At 42.6% G+C, this 25,919-nt stretch overlaps 1 protein-coding gene across 2 annotated transcripts in view; it reads right to left on the bottom strand.

The window, feature by feature from the left end:
• Positions 1–25,919, bottom strand: part of RARB (retinoic acid receptor beta) — a 463,175-nt gene that overhangs the window by 100,685 nt on the left and 336,571 nt on the right. For both annotated transcript variants that reach the window (XM_056129876.1, XM_056129877.1), the window contains exon 3: positions 8,448–8,589. In XM_056129876.1, the coding sequence (XP_055985851.1) occupies positions 8,448–8,589 (142 nt within the window). The remainder of the gene's footprint in view (positions 1–8,447; positions 8,590–25,919) is intronic.

The following is a 25,919-nucleotide window of genomic DNA, read 5'->3' as shown; positions in this document are numbered from 1 at the left end:
CAACATAAACTCAGAGAGCAATATGAAAAGGCTCATGCATAAACTAATGGTCACTGGTTATTGGAAAGAAAAGGAAGAGAAGACGGGGGAGAGGAGATAGGTGCGTTTAGGTGAAGGGGGTCACTTCAGAGCCACTTTTGGCACCTTCCAATGTGCCTCAGTTACAGACCCAGGGTGGGGTGCCAGAGACCCATGGGAACCAAAGCAAACATGAAGAACTCCCGGTTCTTTATTTTCAGCATATCATGCAGCATCATCCTGGCCAAATACTTCTCTTCCATTTTCCCATTCAGCTTCCTGATCCTTTTCCTGTAGCTTTTCTTTATTTTATCTATGAACCTAGGTTATGGGCCCAACCTTTCTTTTCTTTTCTTTTCTTTTCTTTTCTTTTCTTTTCTTTTCTTTTCTTTTCTTCTTTCTTTCTTTCTTTCTTTCTTTCTTTCTTTCTTTCTTTCTTTCTTTCTCTATTTGGGTCACACTCAGAGATACACAGGGGTTACTCCTGGCTCATGCACTCAGGAATTACTCCTAGCGGTGCTCGGGGAATCAAACCTGGGTCGGCCATGTGCAAGGCAAACACCCTACCTGCTGTGCTATTACTCCAGCCCCATGAGCCCAACTTTTCTAAAAGTGAGCTCCAAATCCCTTCCCTCACTCCTCTGAGCTTTTGCCCCCACTCAGTTACACAAGCTGCACGCCGAACGCCACCCGTGTTCTCCAGCAAACACACAAGAAGATCTAATGTCTTCCAGGGGAGGGAACTGGCAAGCGGGAACAGATTAGAGAAGCACTGTTGTCCAAACAGGATTAAAAGCATCAGTTCTCACATCCTGCCCAGACTGTCAGACAATGCTCATATTCCTCTTAGCCAGGTAGAAAACACAGCGCTAAAGAAGTGGAATAACTTGTTCTGGGCCCATGGCAGATTAAGTACAAGACTGAGTATTACAGAGATACACACCCAAATTTTCCATTAGCAAGAGAGAGAGCGAGGCTGGCTTGGGCTGTCAATGGAGACAGCCACATTTAAACTGTCAAACAATTGAATTACATTGAGCTAAGCATCATGCTCAGTCTTGGGGTGTCAAATCCTATGCCTGCCTTGAAGAAGTAGCCAGGGAGTCTCACGGGGGAAGGCAGCGTCCTGCTATGATAATAAAGTTTGTGGCTCTGGGAGCGACATGGGATCACAGCACAATGGGATCACAATGGGAAAAATGAGCAGTTCTTTCCTACCTACAGTTTCTAGAATCTGGGGTGGGAAGGCAGTGGAGCTTCAAAGAGAAAGTCACTGTCTCTGTCACTTTCCTCCAGTTGTTCATCGATTTGCTTGAGCATGCCAGTAACGTCTCCATTGAGAGACTTGTTGTACTGTGTTTGGTATATTGAATATGTCACGGGTAGCTTGCTGGGCTCTCTGAGAGGGGCAGAGGAATCAACCCAGCTCGGCTGGGCCGGCTGTGTGCAAGGCAAATGCCCTACCACTGTGCTATCACTCCAGCCCAAAGAGAAAGTGACATTTCTTTTTTTTTTTCAATTTTATTTTTATAAAGTTGTTCACAATGAATCATTACATTCAGCATTCCAACAATAATCCCACTACCATTACACCTTCCCACCATCATTATTTCAAATTTTCCCAAATATCACCCACGCCTACCCCAATAGCAGGCCCTAAATAATTGATTTTGTATAGAAGGACAGTTTTTGGTTCAAATTCACGCCCAAGCACAAGAAGGTCCCTGAATGTCCCTGAATGGCAGGAGAAGGGTGACTGAAGTTGATGACTTGCTTAAGCCCCCTTTTTTGGTGTCAAAATGATATTGGGAAGCAGCTAAAACATTTCTGAGCAGTGCAAAAGATTTTTTTCATATCATATCGTCTAGAAACCTCCAATTAACCTAAACTGAGAAAGTGACATTTCAAGAGCTACTAGGGATCAACTCAAAGGAGATGGAGATGTAAGTCAGATTTCTGGTCACAGCCTTTGTCCGAACTCAGAGAGGCAGGGCTGGTCGGCCAGCCTGGCCCAAAGGGGCTGCAAGCTGATACATCTATTGGCAGAGAAGAGCAGGTGGGGATGGGAGAGGAGTTGGAGAGTTACCTCAAAGCAGCTGTGAGCGGAATCCCTGGCCACTGAGAAAACCGCTTCAAACACAAGCCAGCAAACTACAGCCTTTGGGCCAAACCTAGTCCTGTACTCGCCTTTGCTCATGAAGGTTTTTTGGAAAAGACACGTGCTCACATATTTTCTATGGTTGCTTTGGCGCTCTGGTGCCAAATAAGATCAAGTCTCCGAGACAAAAAGCCTCTGTCCCATAAACCCTCAGATATTTTCAATTTGCCCTTTTGAAAAAGTGTGCTCAAAAAGAGAGGGACAGACGGAGAAGGACTGCACTCATTTGTGGAATATAAAGTAACAGAATGGGAGATGAACACCCAAGGATAATAGAGATAAGGACCAGGACAATTGCTCCACAGTTTGGCAGCCCACCTCACATGCTGGGGGAAAAGGCAGCTCAGATAGAGAAGGGAACACCAAATAAAGGGTGTTTGGAGGGCCTGCTTGGGATGCAAGATGTGTGCTGGAAGTAGACTATGGACCGAACATGAAGGCCACTTAATATCTGCATTGCAAACCACAATACCCAAAAAGAGAGAGAGAGAGCAAAAGGGAACATGCCTGCCACAGAGGTGGGGAAGGGGGGAAGGGGTGGATTGGGGCTGGTGGGAGGGATACTGGGATCACTGGTGGTGGAGAATGGGCACTGGTGGAGGGATGGGTACTAGATCATTGTATGCTGAAACGTAAGCACAGAAGTTTGTAAGTCTGTAACTGTACCTCACGGTGATTCATTAAAAAAAAAATAAAGAATAAGTGTGCTGGACTAAGAATTTGAATGCGATTCTTCATCATTAGAAAGTCCTTAATTGACGCAGTGCAATTAAGGTTGTTTTTTGGTTTGGTTTTTGTGTATTTCCTCTTCCATCTCTGAACAGGGATGGATTACACTTTCTTCTGCCTCAATGGACCATGAGCTGTTGGCCTGTACCAGAAGCTTTTCTGGGCCTCTCTTTCACAACACACACACTTTCTGTCTTCCTTTCTTGTCTCTCTCTCTCTTTTTTAAATCTCTTGCTTCTTATTTTTGGAGGGTATTGCCACACTCTTTCCGTTGCTGCCACTGGCACCAGCTACTGCACCCCCCCGCCCCCCCCCAGAGGAGGTTCATTGTTCAACTTTGAGTCATTTTGCTTCCTTTGCCTCCTTCCCAAGTTCTTCATAAATTTTTGTACCACTTTTAGAATGCTGCTGAAAATCGATATTTTTTTTTTACTCTCTATTACCGCTTTCAAATTCCATGCCCTGACAAATAGCTCTTCCCTGCAAAAGAGGCTCCTCTCGTTGTACAAAACCCTTGGAAAATATAACATCTACCCACCAGCATTTACAAAACAGGAAAATGAAGAAATAATCACGCTTCTCTTCTGAGCCACACTAGTTTTCCTTTACTAGTAAATCCCCACATACATTTAAAACCAAATTCGATCTATAAAAATTAAATTTGCACAAGATTTTCTAGGGGGAACACCTCTAATAGAGAGCAAAGAGTGTGGTTATTGTTTTATTAACCACCATCAATAAAGCTGCATCAGAAAGAAAACTCCATCTTAAGATCTGCTTTTTATAGCATACCGTTTAAGCACAGACTTTAGAGTCAAATTATACAGGCCTAAATCCCAGTTCTGCTTTTTACTGCGTTACCTTGAAGAAGTTAATTAATCTCTCTGTGCGGCAGTTTCCACACATGCCCAAAAGAAGGGAAAGGGAGGGATTATCACTAGCTTATCTCTGAACTGTTGTGAAAATCAAAAGAAATAAGAATGAACATTTGGCACCTAGAAAACACCCTCTGTTGGCTATTCCTATAATTCTGAATTCCCCCTCACAACCCTGGCATTAAAAAATTAAAAAAAGAGTTTTAGAACAGCATTATGGGATGGGAGTATGATAGACATAAAGTAGGACTTGCTTTTGTTCTTTCTTCTTCCTCAGTGATCTCACTGATTAATGCTTCCCGCCACACCCTTGGCCCAAATGGCTTAATGGCATGGACTGAAGTTCTGGGCTTTAGGAACTGCACAGTCTCCAGACCAGTGACTAGTCATGGCAAGTATGCCCTGGTCAAAATAATAAGCTCAGAAAAAGACACAGGACCCAAGTCAGACTGATGATAATAGATCCTGAGACACTAGGGGAATGACAGAGTCTTTGTCATTTGGTTGGGTGGACTATGGGCCAGGAGCTGTTGGTGGCTATGAAGGAAATCTTCCAAATGAAACTAAGAGCAAAACATAGCTGTAAGAGGCAAAGAAGACCAATGTCCTGCAAATAAACATGGCTTCAACTGTGTTACTCAGCAATATTTAGCATACATTCTGATATGTGTGCGTGTGTATATATTTTTTAAAATATACTGGTAAGCTAACTGTGACGTATTCAATACGCCAAAAACAGTAACAACAAGTCTCACAATGGAGACGTTACTGGTGCCTGCTCGAGCAAATCGATGAACAACGGGAGGACAGTTGACAGTATAGAATTTTTTAAAAACTCACTGCCTTCAAGAGTTATGACAGAAATAAAGGAATAAAGGAAATTTATTTCTGTCAGAAGCTTGCTACAAGTATGTGTGGGGCAAAGAGCAATTAGACTAGAGAAGGGACCAGTATGATAATAGTTAGTAATGATCATTTTGGACAGGAACTGAGCATTGAAAACAGGTAGAGAGATATACTCAATAACCTTTCAGTATCTATATTGCAAACCATAATGTTCAAAAGGAAAGAGAGACAGAGAGAGGTAGAGACAGAGAGAGAGAGAGAGAGAGACAGACAGACAGACAGCCAGCCAGACAGACAGACAGACAGACAGACAGAGAAGTGCCTGCCATAGAGGTGGGGGGGGGTGGAGGGACAGGAGGGAAACTGGGGACATTGGTGGTGGGGACTGTACACTGGTGAGGGGGTGACTGAAACCCAACAACTCTGAAGCTGTGTATCTCACTATGATTTAATTAAAAAATTTTTAAAGAAAAATATCAACTTAAAAAAATAAAGAAAATGACATATCACTAGATGTGAAGGAAAATCTTGTCAATCCTGGCATTAAAGAAAAAAGCATGGCAACGAGAGGTGACGACTGGAATTGTAATCTTCACCATGCCCTTAGCCAACCAAGGATCACTGGGAAAAACCGTTTCGTCTTTCTGGGCGCAAGTGTACTTATATGTCAAATGAGAGAGGTAAGTGAAAATCAATCTCCAAGATCCCTTTTCAGTTCTAGCATTCTATAAGTCTATTATTCTTGGGTTCATTTCAGTTGTATACTGTGGTATAATTGGTTACTGATTCGCCGATTTTCCTGCTTCCTTCTGTTTCAACTTTAAGAATATCCTATTTAAACCATCAACCCCTATATCCCAAGTGTTCATTTCTTCCCCTTAATTTTCCTTCTACAGAAAATATATTTACGTTGTATACTTGGGCATAATGATCCCATTTTCTTCGCATTTCTATATTTTTAAATCTAATTAAAGTGATAAGTTCCTTAAGGGTTGGAAATAGAGTTTTCCTGTGGGTGTAAACATTATTTTTCTTAATTGCCAACCAACTGCCAGTTTTTACGGAGCAGCAGGATATAGGTTTTAAGTAACGTAAGCAGGAAATGGGTCTTCATCCCACACAAAATAAAAACAAAAGTACTGATGTCCCCTGAGTCCCCATCTGTCTGACTCATTGATCATTTCAGTCTGGACTGAAATTCTCCCACAGAATAGAGGGTGCCACCCAGGCTACAGAACACCAGATCCCCCCCCCCCCAACCCCCCACCCAGAGCATGAGGTGAGCCCCCTGGGCTATGGGAATGGAAGGGGTCTCACTTCCACACACACTATCTGGCTGTTGGATGTTAACAAGATGCTTTTCTTCAGTGGGAAGGTTCGGGGCCTGAGCACAGTGAAGCTGAGCTTTCTACCTGCACATTCATGATTTTAAGTAATTCAATAGCTCTCCACTTTTCAGAGATCAGAGGGCACTGGCAGAAATGTGTTCCATTCATCCATCAGCAGAGGACTCAACTGTCCAGAAGGGAGGGGTTACGCTGGCCACTTCTCTCCCCTATCTGATGACCCAGTCCATTACAGCATACCAGGGACCCTAAACGTGAATAAGACCTCTGTTCCCAGCTGCCTTGACAGTACTGAGCAGTGAGGAGAACAAATTGATGGAGTCAGAAGGTTGTTGTTGGTTGGTGTAGTCATGCCGTGATACAAGTTCAGCCCTGATTTCTGTCTGTCCTTCCACTCCTCCACTCACTGTGCCCACGGGGTAGAAAAGCAACCACGACCCTGACAGTCGGGATGGAGCTTAGCAGCTGAGCCCTTGGGTTTGATCTTCAGCACCAAAAAAAAAAAAAAAAAGCAATGATAATACTAAATACACAAAATCAACTGGAGAAACTGGAGAAGATGGATGCTAGACAGGCAACCAAGAAAAATCTTCTGTAGCAGCTCCCAGCAGCAGGCTCGCCTCACATAAGCACCCACAGTGCAAAGACCCTTGGGTCTTTCCCTCCAGCTCAGCTTCGGCTTGAGGTCACTTTTTCCAGTTCCCCAATTCAAGAACACTTGACTGATAATCTGGTGTGCAGACCCCACTGTGGGGCCACGACTGAGGCACCTGACGTTTTGCCCCCAATCTGAAAAGACAATGGCCAGTTCTCCAGCATTCTCAGATACCACATCACTGCTCCTTGCCCAGGGCTGCCCTGAGTTTCCCATCCCACATCTGCAAGTGATTGGAGGAAGAAGAAACCACAAGAGTAAACATGGTACAGTCCTAGGTCTGCTTTCAGCCACCCTGAACCAAGCCTTTCACCTGTCACCTCTTTTATGCCTATATTTAAAAGCACCAAAGAGAATGCCCATAGTGATATTGTTTGTGGTGTATCTGCTTTACCTGTATTAAAACTTCCTCTTCAAATACTCCATTTTTGAATACAAACATATCAATAATTTTGATTTATTTTGGATGGGGGCCATACCCAAAGCATGTTGCTCAGGGGAGGTGGGTAGGGTTTGCTGAGGGGACCATGTGGTACTGGGAATCAAACCCAGAGCCTCACAGATTGAAGGCTAGTGCTCTTCCACCGAGCCACGTCTGCAGTCCTGGGAAACTTACTTTTTAGCTTATTAAAAATTTCTCTTTGGGGCTGGAGAGATAGCACAGTGGGTAGGGCATTTACCTTGCATGCGGCCGACCCAGGTTTGATTCCCAGCATCCCATATGGTCCCCTGAGCACCGCCAGGAGTAACTCCTGAGTGCAGAGCCAGGAGTAACCCCTGAGCATCGCTGGGTGTGACCCAAAAAGCAAAAAATAAATAAATAAATAAAAATTACTCTTTAAGGCTGTAGCGATAGTACAGCAGGTAGTGCATTTGCCTTCTATGCTTCTGACCTGGGTTCAATTCCCAGCATCCCATAAGGTCCCCTGAGCACTGCTGGGAGTAATTCCTGGGCGCAAAAGCCAGGAGTAACACCTGTACGTTGCTGGGTGTGATTAAAAAAAAAGCCAAAAATTCTTTTTTTCTTTTTAACCCTTATAAATTGCATAATTGCTTGGAGAAGTGGGTGGATAGAAGCCAGAAAAAGAAAAATTTAGTCTGGAAAAATGCTAGCATGACAAATCTTAAACATCTCTCTCATCACAAAATTTTTATGCTCTCTCTCTTAATAAAAAAAAGAAAAGATTATGTGGGGGCCAGAGTGATGGTACAGTGGGTAGGGAGGTTTCCTTGCATGTAGCAGCTGATCTGGATTGGGTCCCCAGCACCTCATATGGTCCTCTGAGATCTACCAAGAATGATCCTTGGGCACAGAGTCAGGAGTAAGCTCTAAGCATTGCTGGGTGTGCGGGGTGTGCCCCCACCCCCACAAAAAAGCCAACAATAAAAGAGAAAATAAAAAGGAAAAATTATGATACTGTTACTATTCAGTCTCCTGTCTCATTTTATTCTCCACAGTCCAGGCAAAACTCTTTGTTGCTGTTGTCAAGATGGGGAAATGAAGACAGCCCACAGCTCTCTGATGTGCGTGAGTGAGGAAGTCTCTGAAAGGCCCGAAGAACAGTAACAACTCTGCCATCCATGGCACCCAATTCCTCCTGCCTTTTCACCAACTTGCCACTCAAGGTTTATCTGAAAATCCCCACAGTTATTCTACTTTCATGTCATGTCTGTTTACACCTACCCGTGGCAGTCTATCATTAGTGTCACGTCTGAATTCCATATGCTGACATGCTCCACAACTTGATTTTGGAAGCTGAGGTACATCATATTTATAGATAAGGCAAAGGAGAAGAAAAAAATGTTGAGACTCCACTTACATTCTTTGGACATTCCCACTTCAAAGCACTTCTGGAGTCGACAGTACTGGCATCGATTCCTGGTGACTTTATTAATAACACAGTTCTTATCTCGATGACAAGTGTAAATCATGTTCTTCTGAATACTTCTGCGGAAAAAACCCTGCAAGCCAGAAAGAAGAAGAGAGAACTGAGTAAGACAATTGGACTTCTTGAGAAATCAAAGCTAACCTTATCAGTGCATTCATTGCTCGTTCTGAGTAATGAAGTGATGGCAACAGAAAAGCAAACTGTTTTAAGCCTTGAAATCTTTCTGAAATATTAATAGTCAACTCTTCCATTGTGGCAAACCAGAAAGCCCCCCTTAATCAAAACTAGACATGACTGTAATTATCTTACTAAAGAAAATTAATACCATGCTGATTCACTTGGGAAACATAATGCAGAATTGGGTTCCTTCCAAACAGACTTAGCTTCATAAGTTGCTTCCTGGTTGGTCGGAATCATTTCAGGTGAGTGCTCTATGAAGAAATCCAATAGCAGAGGCCTCACATTTGTAAAAGAAATTGTGTGGTTCATGCAGGAATCAGTTCTTTTCCAATGAATCTTTTCTGAATTATTTTATGTATTTAGCTCCTGTTATAATCCCAGAGTAGAAATGAAACAGAGAAATGAGTGCCCATCCAATGACACAGTAGAGATGGGCTGTCCAATACAGTGGTCATAGCCACATAGGGCAACTTAAACCTAAAAACTATGTAAAATTAAAAATTAAGTTTCTGAGTTGTTTCATCAATTTCATCTGGTCATATTTCAAATGCTGAAGAGCTGCATATCATGAGTGGCTACACCTACACAGAGAATCTTCATCATTGTAGGAGGTACTAGTGGCCAATGCTGTGTTAAGAGTTTTGATGGACAAGCCCACCTACTACTTACCTAATGCTCTCAGGAAATGTACCTTTGTATGACTTACTATTTACTATTGATTGAATCAAGACTCTGTAGACTGTTGAAAATGGGAATATTACAAATAATATTTGTCTAGTAAAGGTGCAAAGGATTTCTGCCTGGTTGAAATATAGCCAAAGATTATTGTTTTATTGCTTGCTAGGGCATTATCTACTTTTGTCCAACTTTGAAGCCTCTTTACAGGATTGTTTTTTCCTTCCACTTTATCATCTATCCACACTACTTACCCACCCAGACATTCTTTGAACTGGCTTTGTCATCCCACTTTCTATTCAATGATGAGTTAAATAAGTCAATATTGCTTATGACTGGATATTTACTGAACGTCTGAGAGTTACTATTTTTGACTTTTCAATTTGAGACAAGGAGCAATTTGTCATTTTATGAAACACAAAGGAAGCTGACACTAGTTTCCATGGGCAGGGTCTCCACCTTCTCTCTGTCTTCCTACTGCTTTGAGACAACAGGCCATTGAGTCACACTTGTTAAACACAAAGTGGTGTCTTTTCTCCTTTCTAACTCCCAACAAAATCCTCATTCTCTTCTGCAATGAAGGTTAAAAGTAAGGTGTTTTTATCTTACCAATTGCGATGTGTCTTTTACTTATATTAGAAACTGTTCTTTTGACCATTAGAAACATACCACCCAGTGTGGAAAACAGCAGGTAAATTCACCATCTAAGTTCAACTTTCCCGGTTAAGGGGGTTCAACTCCCTTAACACTGTAGAAGCCAGAAATACAAACATTCAAAGCTAAAGCCTATTAGTAAATTAAGCTCATGTGACACAAACTGTTTAGGATATTTACATGGGCAACTTAGACTCTTAATATTTAAACACTTTTTTTTTTAAACTGGTGTGAATTCAACTGTAAATGCCTGGAAATCTTATTTACAGTTACAACACCCATCACATTCTACACACACACACATAGACACATTTTCCAAGAAAACAGTTTATTTTTGTACCTCTGAAGCTACAAATATGTCCAGGATGTAAAATAACAGGCTGCAAATAATCCAAAACTCAAACAGAATCTGTGCAGTGTGGTCACCTCAAAACATCTCTTTCGCTGACAAAAAAAAAATACCTACAGAACACTTTTGGCTGCCAGAGGTACAAACTCACTTTACAGAAATGCCATTGCTTTCTTGCCAAGAATCAGGATCACGATGGAAAAGCCTGTCTTTCCTGCACACGGGAAACCAGTGATGGATGGACAAAGGTGACCTCCATTTATTTAAACTCAAATATTCTGTTTAACACATTTTTCCTGAGTGAACATGGAGGAAAGACAAACAGTGTCTTGATGCCCAGAGGAAAAGAACAAGAGAGAATTAAGGAACTTTATATGTCACTAATTATCCAGTCAGTGAGGTTCCATAACAATGATGGCAGAAACTAAATAGGACTTCTTGGTTTTCCAAATCAGAGTTTTGGCTGGATTTCAGGGGAAGGTCTAAGTTTCAGTAAATCATTTCCACCATGGTAGAATACTTGCTGACTAAAATATATGCTGTGAGGTATTTTTATACAGGAGTTGAGTAAACAAAATTGTCCTCAGAGGCCCAGGATAGGTCTGCATGGTACATAAAAATCCTCCTTTTCCCCAGAAGAGATTCTGAATTGCTGTATAAACCTGGCCACTTGGTAGACCGCCACGATGAGACCCAATGGGTGCCTGAGTGGCACTCTGGCTCCCTGCCACCTACATTTTATTTAATGTTTTTCTTTAGTTTGACTCTTACCTTCACTTTTAACGTCATTGAGAATGGAACCCTTTCATCACTGGCTTAATTGGAAAATGATCACCAACTGTCCATATTAAAGGGCACTTGTAATATTAGTAAAAAGAATGTCAAACGAAACTCCTGTCAGATGTCATTTCACTCCCACTGGCTACTGGCTCTTCACGAAGTCGGAGCCCATGCTTGCCTCTGACCTTGCTCAAAAGGGAATAAGGAAGTGTTAGAGTGAAATTGGCATTGACTTGAGACTTTTTCTTTGAAGCCTTCAGAGAAATAAACATGTTTCTCATTATGGGATTCAAGAAGCTATAACAATCAAGAAGCTAGAACATCCTGTATCTGGTGCAGCTAGCACTGGGAGCCTTCCTTGCTGAGAGATAAAAGTGTAATGCCAAACTTACCCTCAGTAAAACATGGGCCTTTGGAGCACTGAGCTCAGAGACAGGTCAAGAGCACATAGGCTTGAGCAAAAATCTTGCATGCGGAAGTCCAGGTCCAATCCCTGGCACATCATGGACCCCTGCACTGCCTGAGGGACCCTGGTGGGTCCCTACTACCACCAGGCTGAACAGGTCTGCACTGTCAGGCTGAGAATTGGGGGCAATGTCACCTAAAGCCCTTAAACACTGCTTGGGAGCCCACTTCTATATTCCAAAATATAGAAGTACCAAGTTCATGTGAAAGGTCTAGAGGCCAGTAGAGACACAGCTGGAGGAGAAGAGAACACAAAGCTGAGCTGGTTCAGAAAGAAGACTTGGGGCCTGTGGAGGAACAGGAGGAAGTAGTGGAAGGAAGAGCACTGGAGTGGGAGTTGCAGCTGCCTGTGCAAGGCATCACCTCAAGGGGCTAAGTTCTTTCTCCTCCCAAGTGAGTGGCTTAATAGATATTTTTCCAGTATTTCCCCCCCCAGCAATAGCTTTCTGTTACCCCACTTATTACTCTCTGGCACCATCACTATGAAAGGAGAGACCTTCCCTTTATATGGGCAAAAGTGACCTTTCCTGGGGCTGGAGTGATAGCACAGTGAGTAGGGTGAGTAGGGTATTTGCCTTGCAAACGGCCAACCTGGGTTCAATTCCCAGCATCCCATATGGTCCCCTGAGCACCGCCAGGAGTAATTCCTGAGTGCATGAGCCAGGAATAACCCCTGTGCATCACCAGGTGTGACCCAAAAAGCAAAAAAAAAAAAAGTGACCTTTCCTGGATTTTTCTTCAAGCTTAAAAGTTAAAAGGCAACAAGAGGACTTCCAGAAGGCTTTTCTTTTACTTTAAACTTGATCTGCCACCATCCCAAGGCCTCTGTGAGCGACCTCCAGCAGATTTCTGAGGTGACTTAAAGTAGGAGTGATAACACCACAGTCCTCTCTTATCTGAGACATCCTTTCCCCAATAAATCCAGGAGCTCGTATGAGGTCTGTAGGATGTGTCTTATCCAGGAAGCTTTCTCTGACTGATCCAAATACAAATGAATGCTTCCTTTTCCAGGCCAACCTGGTGTTTCAATTTTCCTTTATATAGCACCTATTCAAAGGTGTTATTTAGAAGACTGAACAACAATCCTGCCCACTGTGCCAGTGACATGGGCAATAAGGGAGAATGTCGGTATATGACCAATGGATCCGTTCTCACCTCAGGGAGGTGCACCATGTTGGGGTGTCATAGTGCCACCACCAAGCACAATGCCTTCTTAGCTGGGATCAAGCTTCCCTGACAAAGGAGAAGGATAGGTATTGAGGGTCAGCTCGCCAAAAAAAGAGAGAGCAGGTCAAATCACATGAGGGGAACATTGTTTACCATGTCTACCCTAAAATCAAAATAACAGACTTGGGCAGGGGGAGAGAAAAACTCAAGGCAAAATGGATAGTCAAAAACTGAAGGGAAAGTATTTTCAAATTCCAACAATTAATAAAATTGTATTGGTATATAGCTACCGAACATTCCCAGGGCTGGGCAGATTCTGACACATACAGCAGCTAATTAATTAATTGATTGACTATAAGATAAAGTTAGTCATAGTAATAGTCCTAGATATTTGATATCTTAAAATATAAAATATTTCTAAATTGCAATGCATTCCTTAAGGATCTGTTCTTAAGACAGTGAGCAACCAGATTTCTCCGAAGTTAGTGTAAAATCTGATCATTTGCACTTTAATTAGGTAAGCCAATCAGAACTTTTCTTGGGGAATCATGATTAGTTTCCTCAAATCTATTTCCTCATATGTAAAATTAGAATAATAAAATTATCCACTTTATGAGATTAGACTAAATGTGCTTAGTTAGGGAATGTGTATAAAGTATTAGAATAGTAGGATAAGGGCTGGACAGATAGAACAGTGAGTGGGGTATTTGCACATGACCTAATTAAGCCCTATCACAAGTGATCCCTGAACACAGGGCCAGAAGTAAGCCCTGATATCTATCTATCAATCTATCGATCAATCTATCTATCCATCCATCTACCTACCTATCTATCTAATCTATATATATATAATGATGAACCTAGTAAGTATACAGTGACTGGTAACTCAGCAAGTATAGAGTGACTGGTAATTTTTGATACTAATGAACAACATTTTCCCAAAGATTTCTTCAGGACAACTTCCAATATAAATTTTGTGTTCTGCAACAGATGATATATTATTCTGAACAAAACATATTATTGTGCGTGGGCAACCTCTTAATTCCAAAGGCCACTCTCTGCTTATATGCATGTTCATTCAGTCCATACCAACTCACCGGGTTGAGCATGGCTGGCTCTCCGATGACACATTCAAATAAGGCATGGTCCCTGTTCTACATTTGTTCTACCAGCAATACCATATGGGTTACTGGGAATTAAACCTGGATCTGCTGCATGCAAGGCAAACGCCCTACCTGCTGTGCTATCGCTCTAACCCTGAGAGGTTTTTTCTTTTTTTCCTTTTTGGGTCACACCTGGCATTATTGCACAGGGGTTAATCCTGGCTCATGCACTCAGGAATTACTCCTGGTGGTGCTTGGGGGACCATATGGGATGCTGGGACTCAAGCTCCAGCCCCACGAGAGGCTATTTTAAAACAAGTAAATAAACAAACAAACAAATAACACTTAACCTCCTTCCCTGTGTTCTGCCCCACTTTCTTGTTCAGAGTAGGCATCTTTGTTTTCTGTCTCCTGGCCTCCAGTGGCCCCCTCCCCCACCTGACTTATCCCAAATTTCCTCCACCACATCCATCTGCACCCTCACGCTTTGAAGGAAATTCTCTTGGTCATCAAAATAAGAGGCTGTTTTTCTACTTTCTCCCTCCCTCTCACCATTGTCTCTTGGTGGGGTGAAAAGGTCTTCACTTTTTCTCTTCTGTTCTCCCCAACCCCCATCCTGCTATTAATAACTTTTCCGACATTGTCACACAGAGATTTCCACTTGCTCCGGAGGGTGTTTTTTGTTTGTTTAAGGCAACGTGTTTCCTGGTCTGAAAGCCACATTTCCCAAAGTAGCTGGGATGGGATTATTCCATGCTCACCTCCACTGGCCGGGGCCCTCGTCTCTCTGCCAATGGGAATTCAGCTCGGTGCTGGCTTGGGCAGGCGAGGTTCTGGCCAGGGAGAGGGGCCATCTGGGTCCACCAGCTGACTACTCTTTGCTGGGGGTGGGGTTGGAGTCTTTTCCATTTTTAGTGACGGAGGAAAAAATGACTATGGGACACTTCCCACTTTCTCTTCTTTCATTCTGGAAGGAGAAGCAAGCCTTTTGGAACTTCTCACGGGCTAGAAATTAACTGCAAACGCCCAATACAAACAGATATGCTTTCCCACTCTGCTTTTGGGGGTGAATTTCTTCTGACCCATTACGGTTTCTGATTGTTGAGGTGCCAAGTTGCCTTGCGGGGGAAAAAAAAGAAGTTTTTTACTTAACATCTTTCCTCAGACATGTCTGGTGTGTTCCACGCATGTTAAGCCTAATGGTAAAGGTGCACAGGCTGGAAAACCACTTCCATCAAAACTCTGTGACTTCCCCGCTGTACCATCAAATATGAATCAGTGAATGTGCTTTTTCAAAAGCCAGGTTCTTGGGCTCTCCTCTCTTTGCTCCTCCCCTCTCTTCCCTTCTCTCCCCTCCCTTATCTCCCTCCCCTCTCCTCCCCTCCCCACTCTTCTCCTCCCCTCTCCTCCTCTCCCCTCTCCTAAGGTAAAGACCTACTGTTCAGTTCCTACCCCTTCATTAGAACTAGCATCACTGCCAATTCCCCTTTAGCTCCTATGCATTTTATGGTCCTTATATTTTGTATGTCCCTACTATGCACAAGGCACTATACCGGGCATACTTTTATACTTTTTTTACACTTTTCACTTCCATTAAAATTTGTACCCCAATGCTTGGAAGCATGTGTCACAAGGTATTCACTTGGCTTATCATTCCTGGTAGAAGAGCATTGCTAGGTGTGACCCAAAAAGCAAATCAATAAATCAATAAGTAAAATAAAAAAATAAAATTGGGGGCTGGAGCAATAGCACAGTGGGTAGGGTGCTTGACTTGCATGCAGCCAACTCGGGTTCAATGATTCCCAACATCCCATATGGTCCCCCGAGCACTGCCGGGAGTGATTCCTGAGTAGTACATGAACTAGGAATGATTCCTGTGCATCGCCGGGTGTGACCCAAAAAAGCAAAATAATAATAATAATAATAATAATAATAAATAATAATAAAATAAAATGAAATAAAACAACCTCTCCAGCATCAGGTATTACTGTTGGGAATACCGCCATGAGAGTGAGTGGCAGGAGCCAAGGGGTTATGACCACTGAGCTTTGCACACTCTGGCTTTCCCCACTGTACCTTCTGCGTAGTAAGGGGCAAAACTTTCCCCTGGGAAACTGACAGTACTTTCTCATTGTCTCCTTCCAACTCCATTGGGCCAGAAGCTTCTTAGGCACACTGTCCCCTGTCTAGATGAGAAAAACAAGCCTATAGGCTGGCAGTGGCCTGGAAGGATGGAAATGACTACAGACTCATTAGAAAAGCACCTCTGGGGGTTAACACACAGGACAGGGCCATGACTTGCCTTGCATGGGGGTCAACTGTGGTTTGATCCCTGGCAATGCATGTACTTTCCTGAGCACCACCAGGTGTGGTGTCCCCAAAGCCCCAGAATAAATTAACAAAACCAAAAAGGAAACAAAACAAAATGGGCTAGAGAGCTTGTTAAGGAAATTGTCTTGCATGTGGTCAACCCAGGCTCCATCCCCAGCACTGTGTATGTACCAGGAGCAGCAGCCCCTGAGCACAAGTCAGGTAAAGCCTCCCCCCTACCCCCACCCCCCGCCAAAACAAAAACCAAAAACACAGGCCCTCTGTGGGAATTCTTTTTTTCTAGAAGATTATGATTGTGCCACGAACTCCTGAGAACTCAACCCCAGAGGCCAAGGCTCTTAATCCTCTTGATCCCCAATTAATTAAAACTCCCTGGGACTATTAATGAAAAGGCAGCCCGTTTTCTAAACTGAGAACCTAAACTCGGAACATCAGAGATCAAGGTCAAAACTTCCAAAGTTTTCAATGTCCCAGGAAGGGCATGGAGCCAACGCATTCTGTTCACAATGTTCTTTAGTTTAGACTTTAGAGGAACAGGATCCAGGGATGAAATGCTACAAGGCAATATAAACTGGAAATCCACAGACAGGAGAAATGATTGGGATGAATATAGTGTCTTTCGGTTTACATGAAAAATGTCTTTCTTTTTGTGTTTCTAAAACATGGATAAGAAAATAGAGATGTGTTTTAAGAGCATAGCTATTATATAGGTCTGATTAATATAAACTCACTCTAATTGGTATAATGCCAAGTATGAATGGTTTGCCACCAATATTCTCAAAATAAAATCTGGAAGTGGGGATTGTGTTATGCAGGCAAACAAACACTCTCGGCTCAACAGGCTGTTTTTGAAAAGTGAAGGAATCTGTTCTGGGCAAAGTTGGTTCTCAGGAGCACCATTTCCTGTGTGATCACACAGAGTCTGGTACTTGGAAGAACTCAGTTTGCTGCTCTGTGGTTGTGTTGTCTTGAAATTCAAGCACTCCCACCAGACACTGTACCCTTTAAGTGGCCAGTCCTGGTTCTAGAAGGCCATCCGGAGCTGGGCTATTCAGCTGCCCTCCACCATCCAATACCTTAATCCTCTTGCAGAATGAGAATACATGTCTGGATGGACAGACTCTTTTCTCCACTACTTGACATTAATATATATATATATATATATATATATATATATATATATATATATATTACAGTGAGTAGAGAGCTTTGCCTCACACATGTCTCACCCAGATTTGATACCTGACATTCTATATGGTATACCAAGCACTTCCAGGAGTAATTTTTGATTGCAGAGCCAAGAGTGCCCCCTGAACATTGCCAGCTGTGACCTAGGTCTCTAGGTTATATATCAGACAAAATTAAGAAAACTAATCACAGTCAAAATATACTCCTTCCCCCACTATTCCCCCAATTCTTCCAGGATCCTTAGAGGCAACTCCATGACACCACAACAACCCAAAAAGAGAATCAGCTAGGGAACACTTGCTATTCTACACCTTGATTTTATTTCTCATGCTGGGGGACTTTGGAGGGAATCTAAGAGTTGCAGGGAGAAGACAAGAAACTTTTTTCAGAAACAGTAAGCTTTCCTCCCAAACATCTTTAGATGCAACTTCAGGAGGGTTCCCAAAAAGTCATTCATACACCTCCTAGGCATCTCAGATTCCCCACCTCGGAGTCACTGAAAGGGCAAATTAGAAAAGAAAAAAAAAGGTGAAGAATAAGAGCTGACGTGTTCATCTGTTATCCAAAGAATTTCTGTGCAGCAGAAAAAAGACAGTGACTTGGGGACCACTTCTCCTCTCCTCAAGAATTTGAGTTGAGATATGGTTGAGAGAACCTGTAAAATAGGCGGGAAACCCTAAAATGGATGATTTCATTGGGATCCACATAGCTTTCTCTAACCATGGTCTTGAGAAATTACTTCAAACCAACTGAAGACATCTGTTTTCTCGATTACTTGGGCCAGGTATTTTATGCCCTTCCATGGTGAAGCGCATAGTTACCGATTTATTATCAGGATTACTCAAAATATAACAGGGCAAGAAGCCAACACATTCAAAATTCTTAAAATTTCAATTATTTTACTGAGAAAATGGACCAAAATAGCTCTTCAGCCACCGCCCAGGAGTACACAGATCACAGCTGTGCTACGCATTAATTACTGAATCTCATCTGGACCCAAATTAAAGATTCTCATCTGTGCCGAGAGGGGGATGAAAGGTAAGCAGAAGGAGACAGAGCCAAAACATGCTCAAATACTTCACTGCTTTGTGGAGGAGCATGAATTTTTAAATCTCTTTCACAAGTTTGGTATGCAACATTTCCACCTCAACAAAGCCAGGACTTAGCTCTGTTACAACACACTGGCTGAAGACAATGTTCAACTCCAGGGCGACACATCATATGCAATCGAAAAGCCTTTCACAGACACCAGCAAACCGTGTCGTACTTGTGTAGTTTTATGATGTTAAAGAGGACTTAAAGTAGAAAATCAAATAAAATAAATAAAGGGAAAGGAAATAAAAGAGAGAAAAAAGGCTGCTCAACAATTTAATGCTTTTCCTAAGTGAGTTTGATATGCAGAACCATTCTAGTATCTTCTCACTGGGTTTTTCCTCCCATTTTTCTACATCCTGAATTGAAGTGAAAAGAGAGAACTCATAGGTGTGTGTGTGTGTGTGTGTGTGTGTGTGTGTGTGTGTGTGCATGTGTGTGTGTGTTGGGGAGGGGTACAGGAGGGAGAGAACAGGGAGGAGAAGGGGAGGCAGGCAGCCACTTACAAGTCATGGGAGTTCAACTGTAACTTTAGGCTTGCCTATCCCCACAAACACCAATTTGGACAATGCAAGACTCTTTGTAACAAGTTTGTTGAGAACATACTGTGCCAGTTCCAATTCTCAGAAAGGACTCTCGTATGGAAGAGTCCATAGTAATGCCTGGCCAGGACTTGGAACTGGCACATTCCCATATCCACAAGCTTGGTCCAACAACATGGCGTAGAGCCTGCCTGCTGGTCTACTGAACACTCTTTGTCTGGTCATTCTTATCCATGCACAGTCCTTCTCTCTTTGCCTTTCCACAGGCTGCCCCGGTGATGCAACGTCCTTCCATCCTTCCCCTCCCCTCTGCTCTTTGGCTCACACCTTTCACACTCCCAGATACAGATCCTGAAAGCCCTGGCACCTTTGAATCCTCATCTGTCATTAACACTCATCCTGCATCGGACCATGTTTGTGTTTTTCTTTCTTTTTTTGTGTGCTTTTTTTGGGGGCCACACCCAGCAATGCTCAGGTGTTACTCAGGAATTATTCCTGGCAGTGCTTGGGGGACCATACGGGATGCCGGGAACTGAAACCAAGTAGTCTGTGTGGAAGGCAAATGCTCTACCTACTGCGCTATCGCTCCACCCCCTGTGTTTTTCTTTCTAAGGAGAGAATGTTGTAGGCAGAAATTTAATCCTCTTTTTGTTTTCTGTTGTTGTCATTTTTGTTTGTTTGTTTGGTACTTTTTTTGTTGTTCCTCCATTAGTCTGGCATTCAATAATGGGCTTCTTCTTTCACAAGCTCAACCTTCTTTAAAAGATAAGAAGCTTATGTTGGGAAATCAGGTGGATCTAGTCCCCTCCTCCTGGATGACCCCAGGCATTGCACACAAGGGGTACCCCATGTGGTCTTGTGAAAAGCCTGAAGCCCTGAATGCGTCTTTTATTCAAATTTAATTTCATTTTTATAAAGTTGTCCACAATATTTGATAACATTCAATATTTGAATAACAATCCTACCACCATTATACCTTCCTACCACCATATTGGAATAGAATCTTAATCCTCTTTACAGCATGTGGTAACCTATACTTTATTTCACTTTATTTTGCAGTAGCCTAGATTGAACCCAGGGCCTCGCATATGCAAAGTGTGTACTTGATTTCTGGTCTTCAAGTGCAACTTTTATGATTAAAAACAACATTGCAAATTATTTTGCTTTCTAAATATTGTATGGAGATACCACGTGGAAGAAAAGAGAGTAAAAGAAATATCAGACTGTAAAGCTAAATTTAACAAATAAAAGCACCACTAAAATTCTTTAAGTACAAACAAAAGGAAAAAAAGGAAGTTACATTTTTAAGAGTGAAACTTACCTACCATAAATTTATACAGCAAAACTAAGTTCATGATTTATCTTGACCTTCCTTCTTTCTTATTCCAAATTAGCAAGAAATAAGCTCCAATTTCACCCATAGCTCCTCTTTCATGATGTTTAAAATTAAAGTTGCTATGTTTTGTCAGCACAGTGCCAAGATCTGAAATTAAATATGTCCCCAATGCAAAAGGTAAAGTTCTTTTCAACAACATGAACTTGCCTGCTATTAGCTCATTACAGCTTCCTCCTAAACACTACAGTGCATGAAAACACACTGCTGGAGCTACTGGGGTTTGAGAACTTCACCTTTTGTACTTTTTGAATGTATCCTGAAAGAGGGAATTTGGCAGGATACATACGATTAATTTTTTAAGTGTTACTTCTCCACTTTGCCATTTCATACCTGACTTTCGTTGATAAAAAGAATAGCAGCCTTTTGATTACACTAGAGAAGAAGAAAAAAATAGTCCCAGTAATAAAAGTACCTGCCAATTAGTTAGATTGTTCTCCAGTTTTCAATTAAAGTCAGCCTAATGGATGTAGCGGGACCTGTTTTATTTTCCCAGACAGAGTCCTTATTTTTAAACTCTTAGCTTCATTTTCCAAAATAGCTGGCTTTAGACAGAAGAGTCATCTATTCTGAGTGAAAAGCTGTATGTTTTTCTTCTATTTCCTGTATCCAAATGACATTTTTTTTCTTCCTCACTGTCTATTTCCCATTTGGCTTCCGAAAGATTTCTGCTGCCTGGGATGGCCTTGTCACTAGGCTCAATACCTGACATTACCCCATTCCAGAAGATGGGGTGTCATATCTAGTACCCTGGAGCCAGCAAGGTCCACCTCGGTGCTTTTGGGGGTATTCCAGTCCCATTTTACTTTTTTCAGGGCTGGAGCGATAGCACAGTGGGTAGGGTGTTTGCCTTGCATTCGGCCAACCTGGGTTCGATTCCTCCGCCCCTCTTGGAGAGCCCGGCAAGCTACCGAGAGTATCCTGCCCACATGGCAAAGCCTGGCAAGCTACCCATGACGTATTCACTATGCCAAAAACAGTAACAACAAGTCTCACAATGGAGATGTTTCTGGTGCCTGCTCGAGCAAATCTATGAACAATGGGAGGACACTGCCACAGTGCTACAGATCCTTTCATGGAGTCCCTTACTTTCCAATGCTCTCCTAGAGGACAAAGAAGAGAACTTAGTAGGGCATATTTATTTTTAACTCACCAAAGAGTTACCTCAGTCTGTCTTCTGCATTAGTCTGGGTATGAAACCTGGAAATTATTTTCCTTAGCCCATATAGGACTGAAAAGTTCCTTGGACATGATTGGCTTTCCTTCCTGGGGCACGTCTGGATTCTAGTTTCTTTTTTTATCTAGCCATTTTTCAAAATAACGATTAGGAGGTAGCCACAGGCAGGCATAGAAGCAGAAGCAGGGCTTCGTAAACCCACACCTAGCTGTATTTAACCACCAGGATCTTTGTAAAGAGTTGAGCAGTTTCCTTGGGGACAGCACTGGCCAAGACTTCAGGGACTTCAGAGTCCCCAAGACTGCCAATGGGAGTTGGAGTGATTGGATAAATCCTTCCAGGCTGAACCCACCACCTGTTCAAGGCTAGGAAATACCTGTAAATCACACAATCCTGGTCATTTGTGATTAAAGGCATCTAGAGGGGGAAGACATAAGGCATCATGCATCAATTACCATTTGCTTTTTGTTTTGCTTTGCTTTGTGCTACTTATTTATTGTTTTTGAACCACACCTAATGGTGCTCATGACTTATTCCTGGCTCTGCACTCTAGGATAACTCCTGATAATACTTAAGGGACCAGATGGGGTGCCACAGATTTAATTCAGGTAGGCTTTGTGTAGGCTAGCATCCTACCTACTATACTATCTCTCTGGCCCCTAATTTTATTTTTATTTATTTATTTTCACTTTTTGGGTCACATCCGGCGATGCACATGGGTTTCTCCAGGCTCTGCACTCAGGAATTACCCCTGGCAGTGCTCAGGGGACTATGTGGGATGCTAAGAATCGAACCTGGGTTAGCCATGTGTAAGGCAAACATCCTAACCACTGTGCTATTGCTCCAGGCCCCCTAATTTTATTTTTTACGTATCACCTAGAGTATGTTTGATTCAGTTCTGCTGCAAGAGACACATCAGGACTAAGCATATGGATACACCTTGTGAAAAACACCAGGAAATGTCACCAAACTCAGGCTCTCGTCCAGCCAAGAAAATGGAGCAGGCTTTGGGGAGCCCCTTGGAAGGAGCCTTTGAATTAATGTGGAATTTCAGTTTGCCAAATGGCTTTTATGAGCTTGCTTACCCAAAGTCTTTCAGAGTATCACTTCTTTTAATTTTTAATTTTTATCCACCCTGTGCTCCAAAAATATACTGATCTGAATCATTGCCCCTCATCTTGTTATCTTAATGGGAGAAGGATAGAGTATCATGCTGGCCACTCCGCATTAGGTGTCCTCATTTACAGATTGAAAAAAAAAAAGTGCCGGACATAAATTATTTAAAATCTATTGTATCAGTGTGTGTTCTGTAAGCATTCACTACCGGCAAAGCAGACAGATTATTTTTCACTTTTAATTGTGTTGATACCTTATCTGCTTTGTTGAAAGTGGAGAGTGGTAGGCGAAACCACATCACACACTGAGCCACGGAGATGCTACAGAGTCTATTATTTAAAGCCAAAGGAACCCTCTCTCATGGGCATAGCTTGAGCACACTCAGGAAGGGAGAGCTTGGAGTTGCTATTTACATTTATAAGTAGGCCCTGACCTGACTGTGTCAGACATGAATGAGGGTGGAACAGAGTCTGTTCCTTCAAGAAGCTCTTAGCCAAGGGAGTCAGTAACAGCAGACACCCCATGCCCCCAGCCATGGACAAAGGCAGCCATTGTGTGTGTGTGTGTGTGTGTGTGTGTGTGCGCGTGCACGCGCACGTACACGCAAGGTGGGGGGTGGTGGCGAGTCACCCAGCACCCCTTCCCTCAGTCCTCCAAGACTCAGGCTTGAGAAGCCATATAAATCAGATGAGATCATTTCTCAGTATGTGGGACTACCATGCCCTAATACAAAGAAAATATTTAAAGTGATAGAAACATATTTAGATCACAAAAGTGCCAATCATCAGAGACTATAATCTGACAGCAATGAGTGGTAAGAACTCTGGGCTGCATGTTCAAAATGAGCCTTAATCCCTTATCTCTCTTCAATCCCCAAGACTATGATCAAGAAATGCCTACAAGTCCTGGATATATCAGTGTATTCCTGCAAAGTACGGCACCACCATCTAAATTTAAAATAATCCCTATCTCGCCCGCACGGCAGAGCCTGGCAAGCTACCCGTGACGTATTTGATATGCCAAACACAGTAACAACAAGTCTCATGATGGAGACGTTAGTGGGCCCGCTCGAGCAAATTGATGAACAATGGGAGGACCGTGACATAAATCCCTCCCAGGGCCAGGACTCAGTGGTACTGCACATGCTTTGCCTATTTGAAGCTATGAGAGTGGCCCTGGAAAACACCAAATGCACGCACACACACACACACACACACACACACACACACACACATAAACATATATATATAATATCACACATTATATGTCAGTGTCTGTGTGTGTGCACGCGTGTGTGTGTGTACGTATCTGATATTTCCCTTCTGAATACAGCAATACAGGAATTCATTTGGGTGAATAGACATATAAGTGGTAGAGTCCAGTTCTCATAGACTCCAGAACAATACAAGTTTGAACTGAGTCCACTTTACACATGGCCTTCCTTGTAAACAGATCATTGTCAACTTCTGGTTTAATTCAACACAGCACAGGACTGCAGATGTATTTTCTCTTCCTTATAATTTTCTTAACATTTCCTTCTCTCTAGATTATTACACTCGAAGGATCCAGTACAGAACACACATAACAAACAAAGTAGAAAGTAACTATTTATATTACCAGTATGACTTCTAGTTAAGTAGTCTAGATGTGAAATTTGGGGGAGTAAAAAGTTATATCCAGATTTTTTATTACAGTCCCTAACTCCAGAATTATTCATGGTCAAGTGTATCGAAGGTCAAGGAGGTGCTCAGATGAGACTTACGGACAGCTGTCATAACCCTTTAGCTTTTATATTCTTAGCACCAAAGCCAGCACCTCACTTGGGACTCAGAAAATATTTGCTGTTATGACTAGGAGGAGGGTTGCCTAAAAGGAATGGCTCATTTTGCCAAACTTCTGCTGGAGCAGGACTATGCAACGGGAAAAACAGTTAAATACATAGAGCCGTAGGCTAGTAGATCTGCCTTTGACTTTGGAACCCTGAACAATCATTTAGATTCTTGTCACACATCATCTTATACCCGTGTCACACATCTGCAATAACCTCCTTGCCTTCTAGCACTGATGTTTGAGCTTTCCAAGAGGCCAACAAGGAAGTACTTATTCCTCATATTCTCAGGCTGAGCTTCTCTTCTGTCTCTTTTGCAGTCTGTGCTGGATTTGGTAAGCTCCCACACAAAGAAGGGATCCGATCACAGACTCCAAGTGTGTGTGGGTTCTTTTCATCCTCAATCAAAAGCCAGTAAAAGACAACTCCCGGTCAAAGAACCAAGTCAACAACAGGACGCAAAAGTGAAGTGCAACTTAAGTGGTATTTGTGTGGATCATTTCTATGCTGTCAAACAGAATTTGTGGCAACTCCCTCCAGAGACAGCACCAAGTTCACCACCAGCCCAACTCTCCCAACCTCACCACCCCAGCCAGCGTGAACACAGAGTGAACTCCTGACCTTTCCAGCAATTATCCCCAGCATCTAGACAGCCCTGTCATCACTTGTAGTCCAAGTGTGAGGGGAACAGCAGTCAGGAAGGTTCAGCCTCCCTTCCCAAAGGGAACAGAGTGAGGGAGAGGCCCCTGCCTTCCTTTCCATCTGGTTTCTCCAATAAAAGGGGAAAAAATAAATGGAAATGAAAAGTATACAATTAAAAAAAATTACATTTGACTTCCTTTTGCTAATGTCTCTAGGATGATTTTTGGCCTGGCAGGAGACTCCAGATGGGCTGTGTAATGAATATAATTTAATACGAAAAACCGGAGTTCACAGAAACACATTTTTCCAAGTCAGAAGGTAGTGGATTGTCTCACACTGTTTAATGCAAAACACCGGGACAAGTCACTGCATTTCTTTTCTTATTGCACATTGGCCTTTAAACCTAATATCGGTGTGGCCAGACTCGAAGCCATCAAACCCAGAAGCTGTCACTCTTGGAGATGGGGTTGGACCCAGTGCATGCTCACCCAAAGGGCCAGAGACCACTAACCACACAATGGGTTTTCCTCCGGGGTCTCAGGATTTATGCCACCAATTAAGGCCATAATGAGTGCCCCGAGCTGACCTCCTAGGAGCAAGAATTAATTAAGCACAGTATTTCTTAGTAAGGAATGACATTTTCCCAAATGACTTCTCTAAGGTAGCCATATTTCCTGCTAGTACAGTGCTTCCACGGACGATGCCTAATTGTTCTCACAGA

The sequence above is a fragment of the Sorex fumeus genome, unplaced genomic scaffold, assembly GCF_029834395.1.
Source record: "Sorex fumeus unplaced genomic scaffold, SorFum_2.1 ptg000072l, whole genome shotgun sequence".
NCBI lineage: Eukaryota > Metazoa > Chordata > Mammalia > Eulipotyphla > Soricidae > Sorex > Sorex fumeus.
Note: the sequence above shows the minus strand (reverse complement) of the source record. Positions and strands in the feature narration are given on the sequence as shown.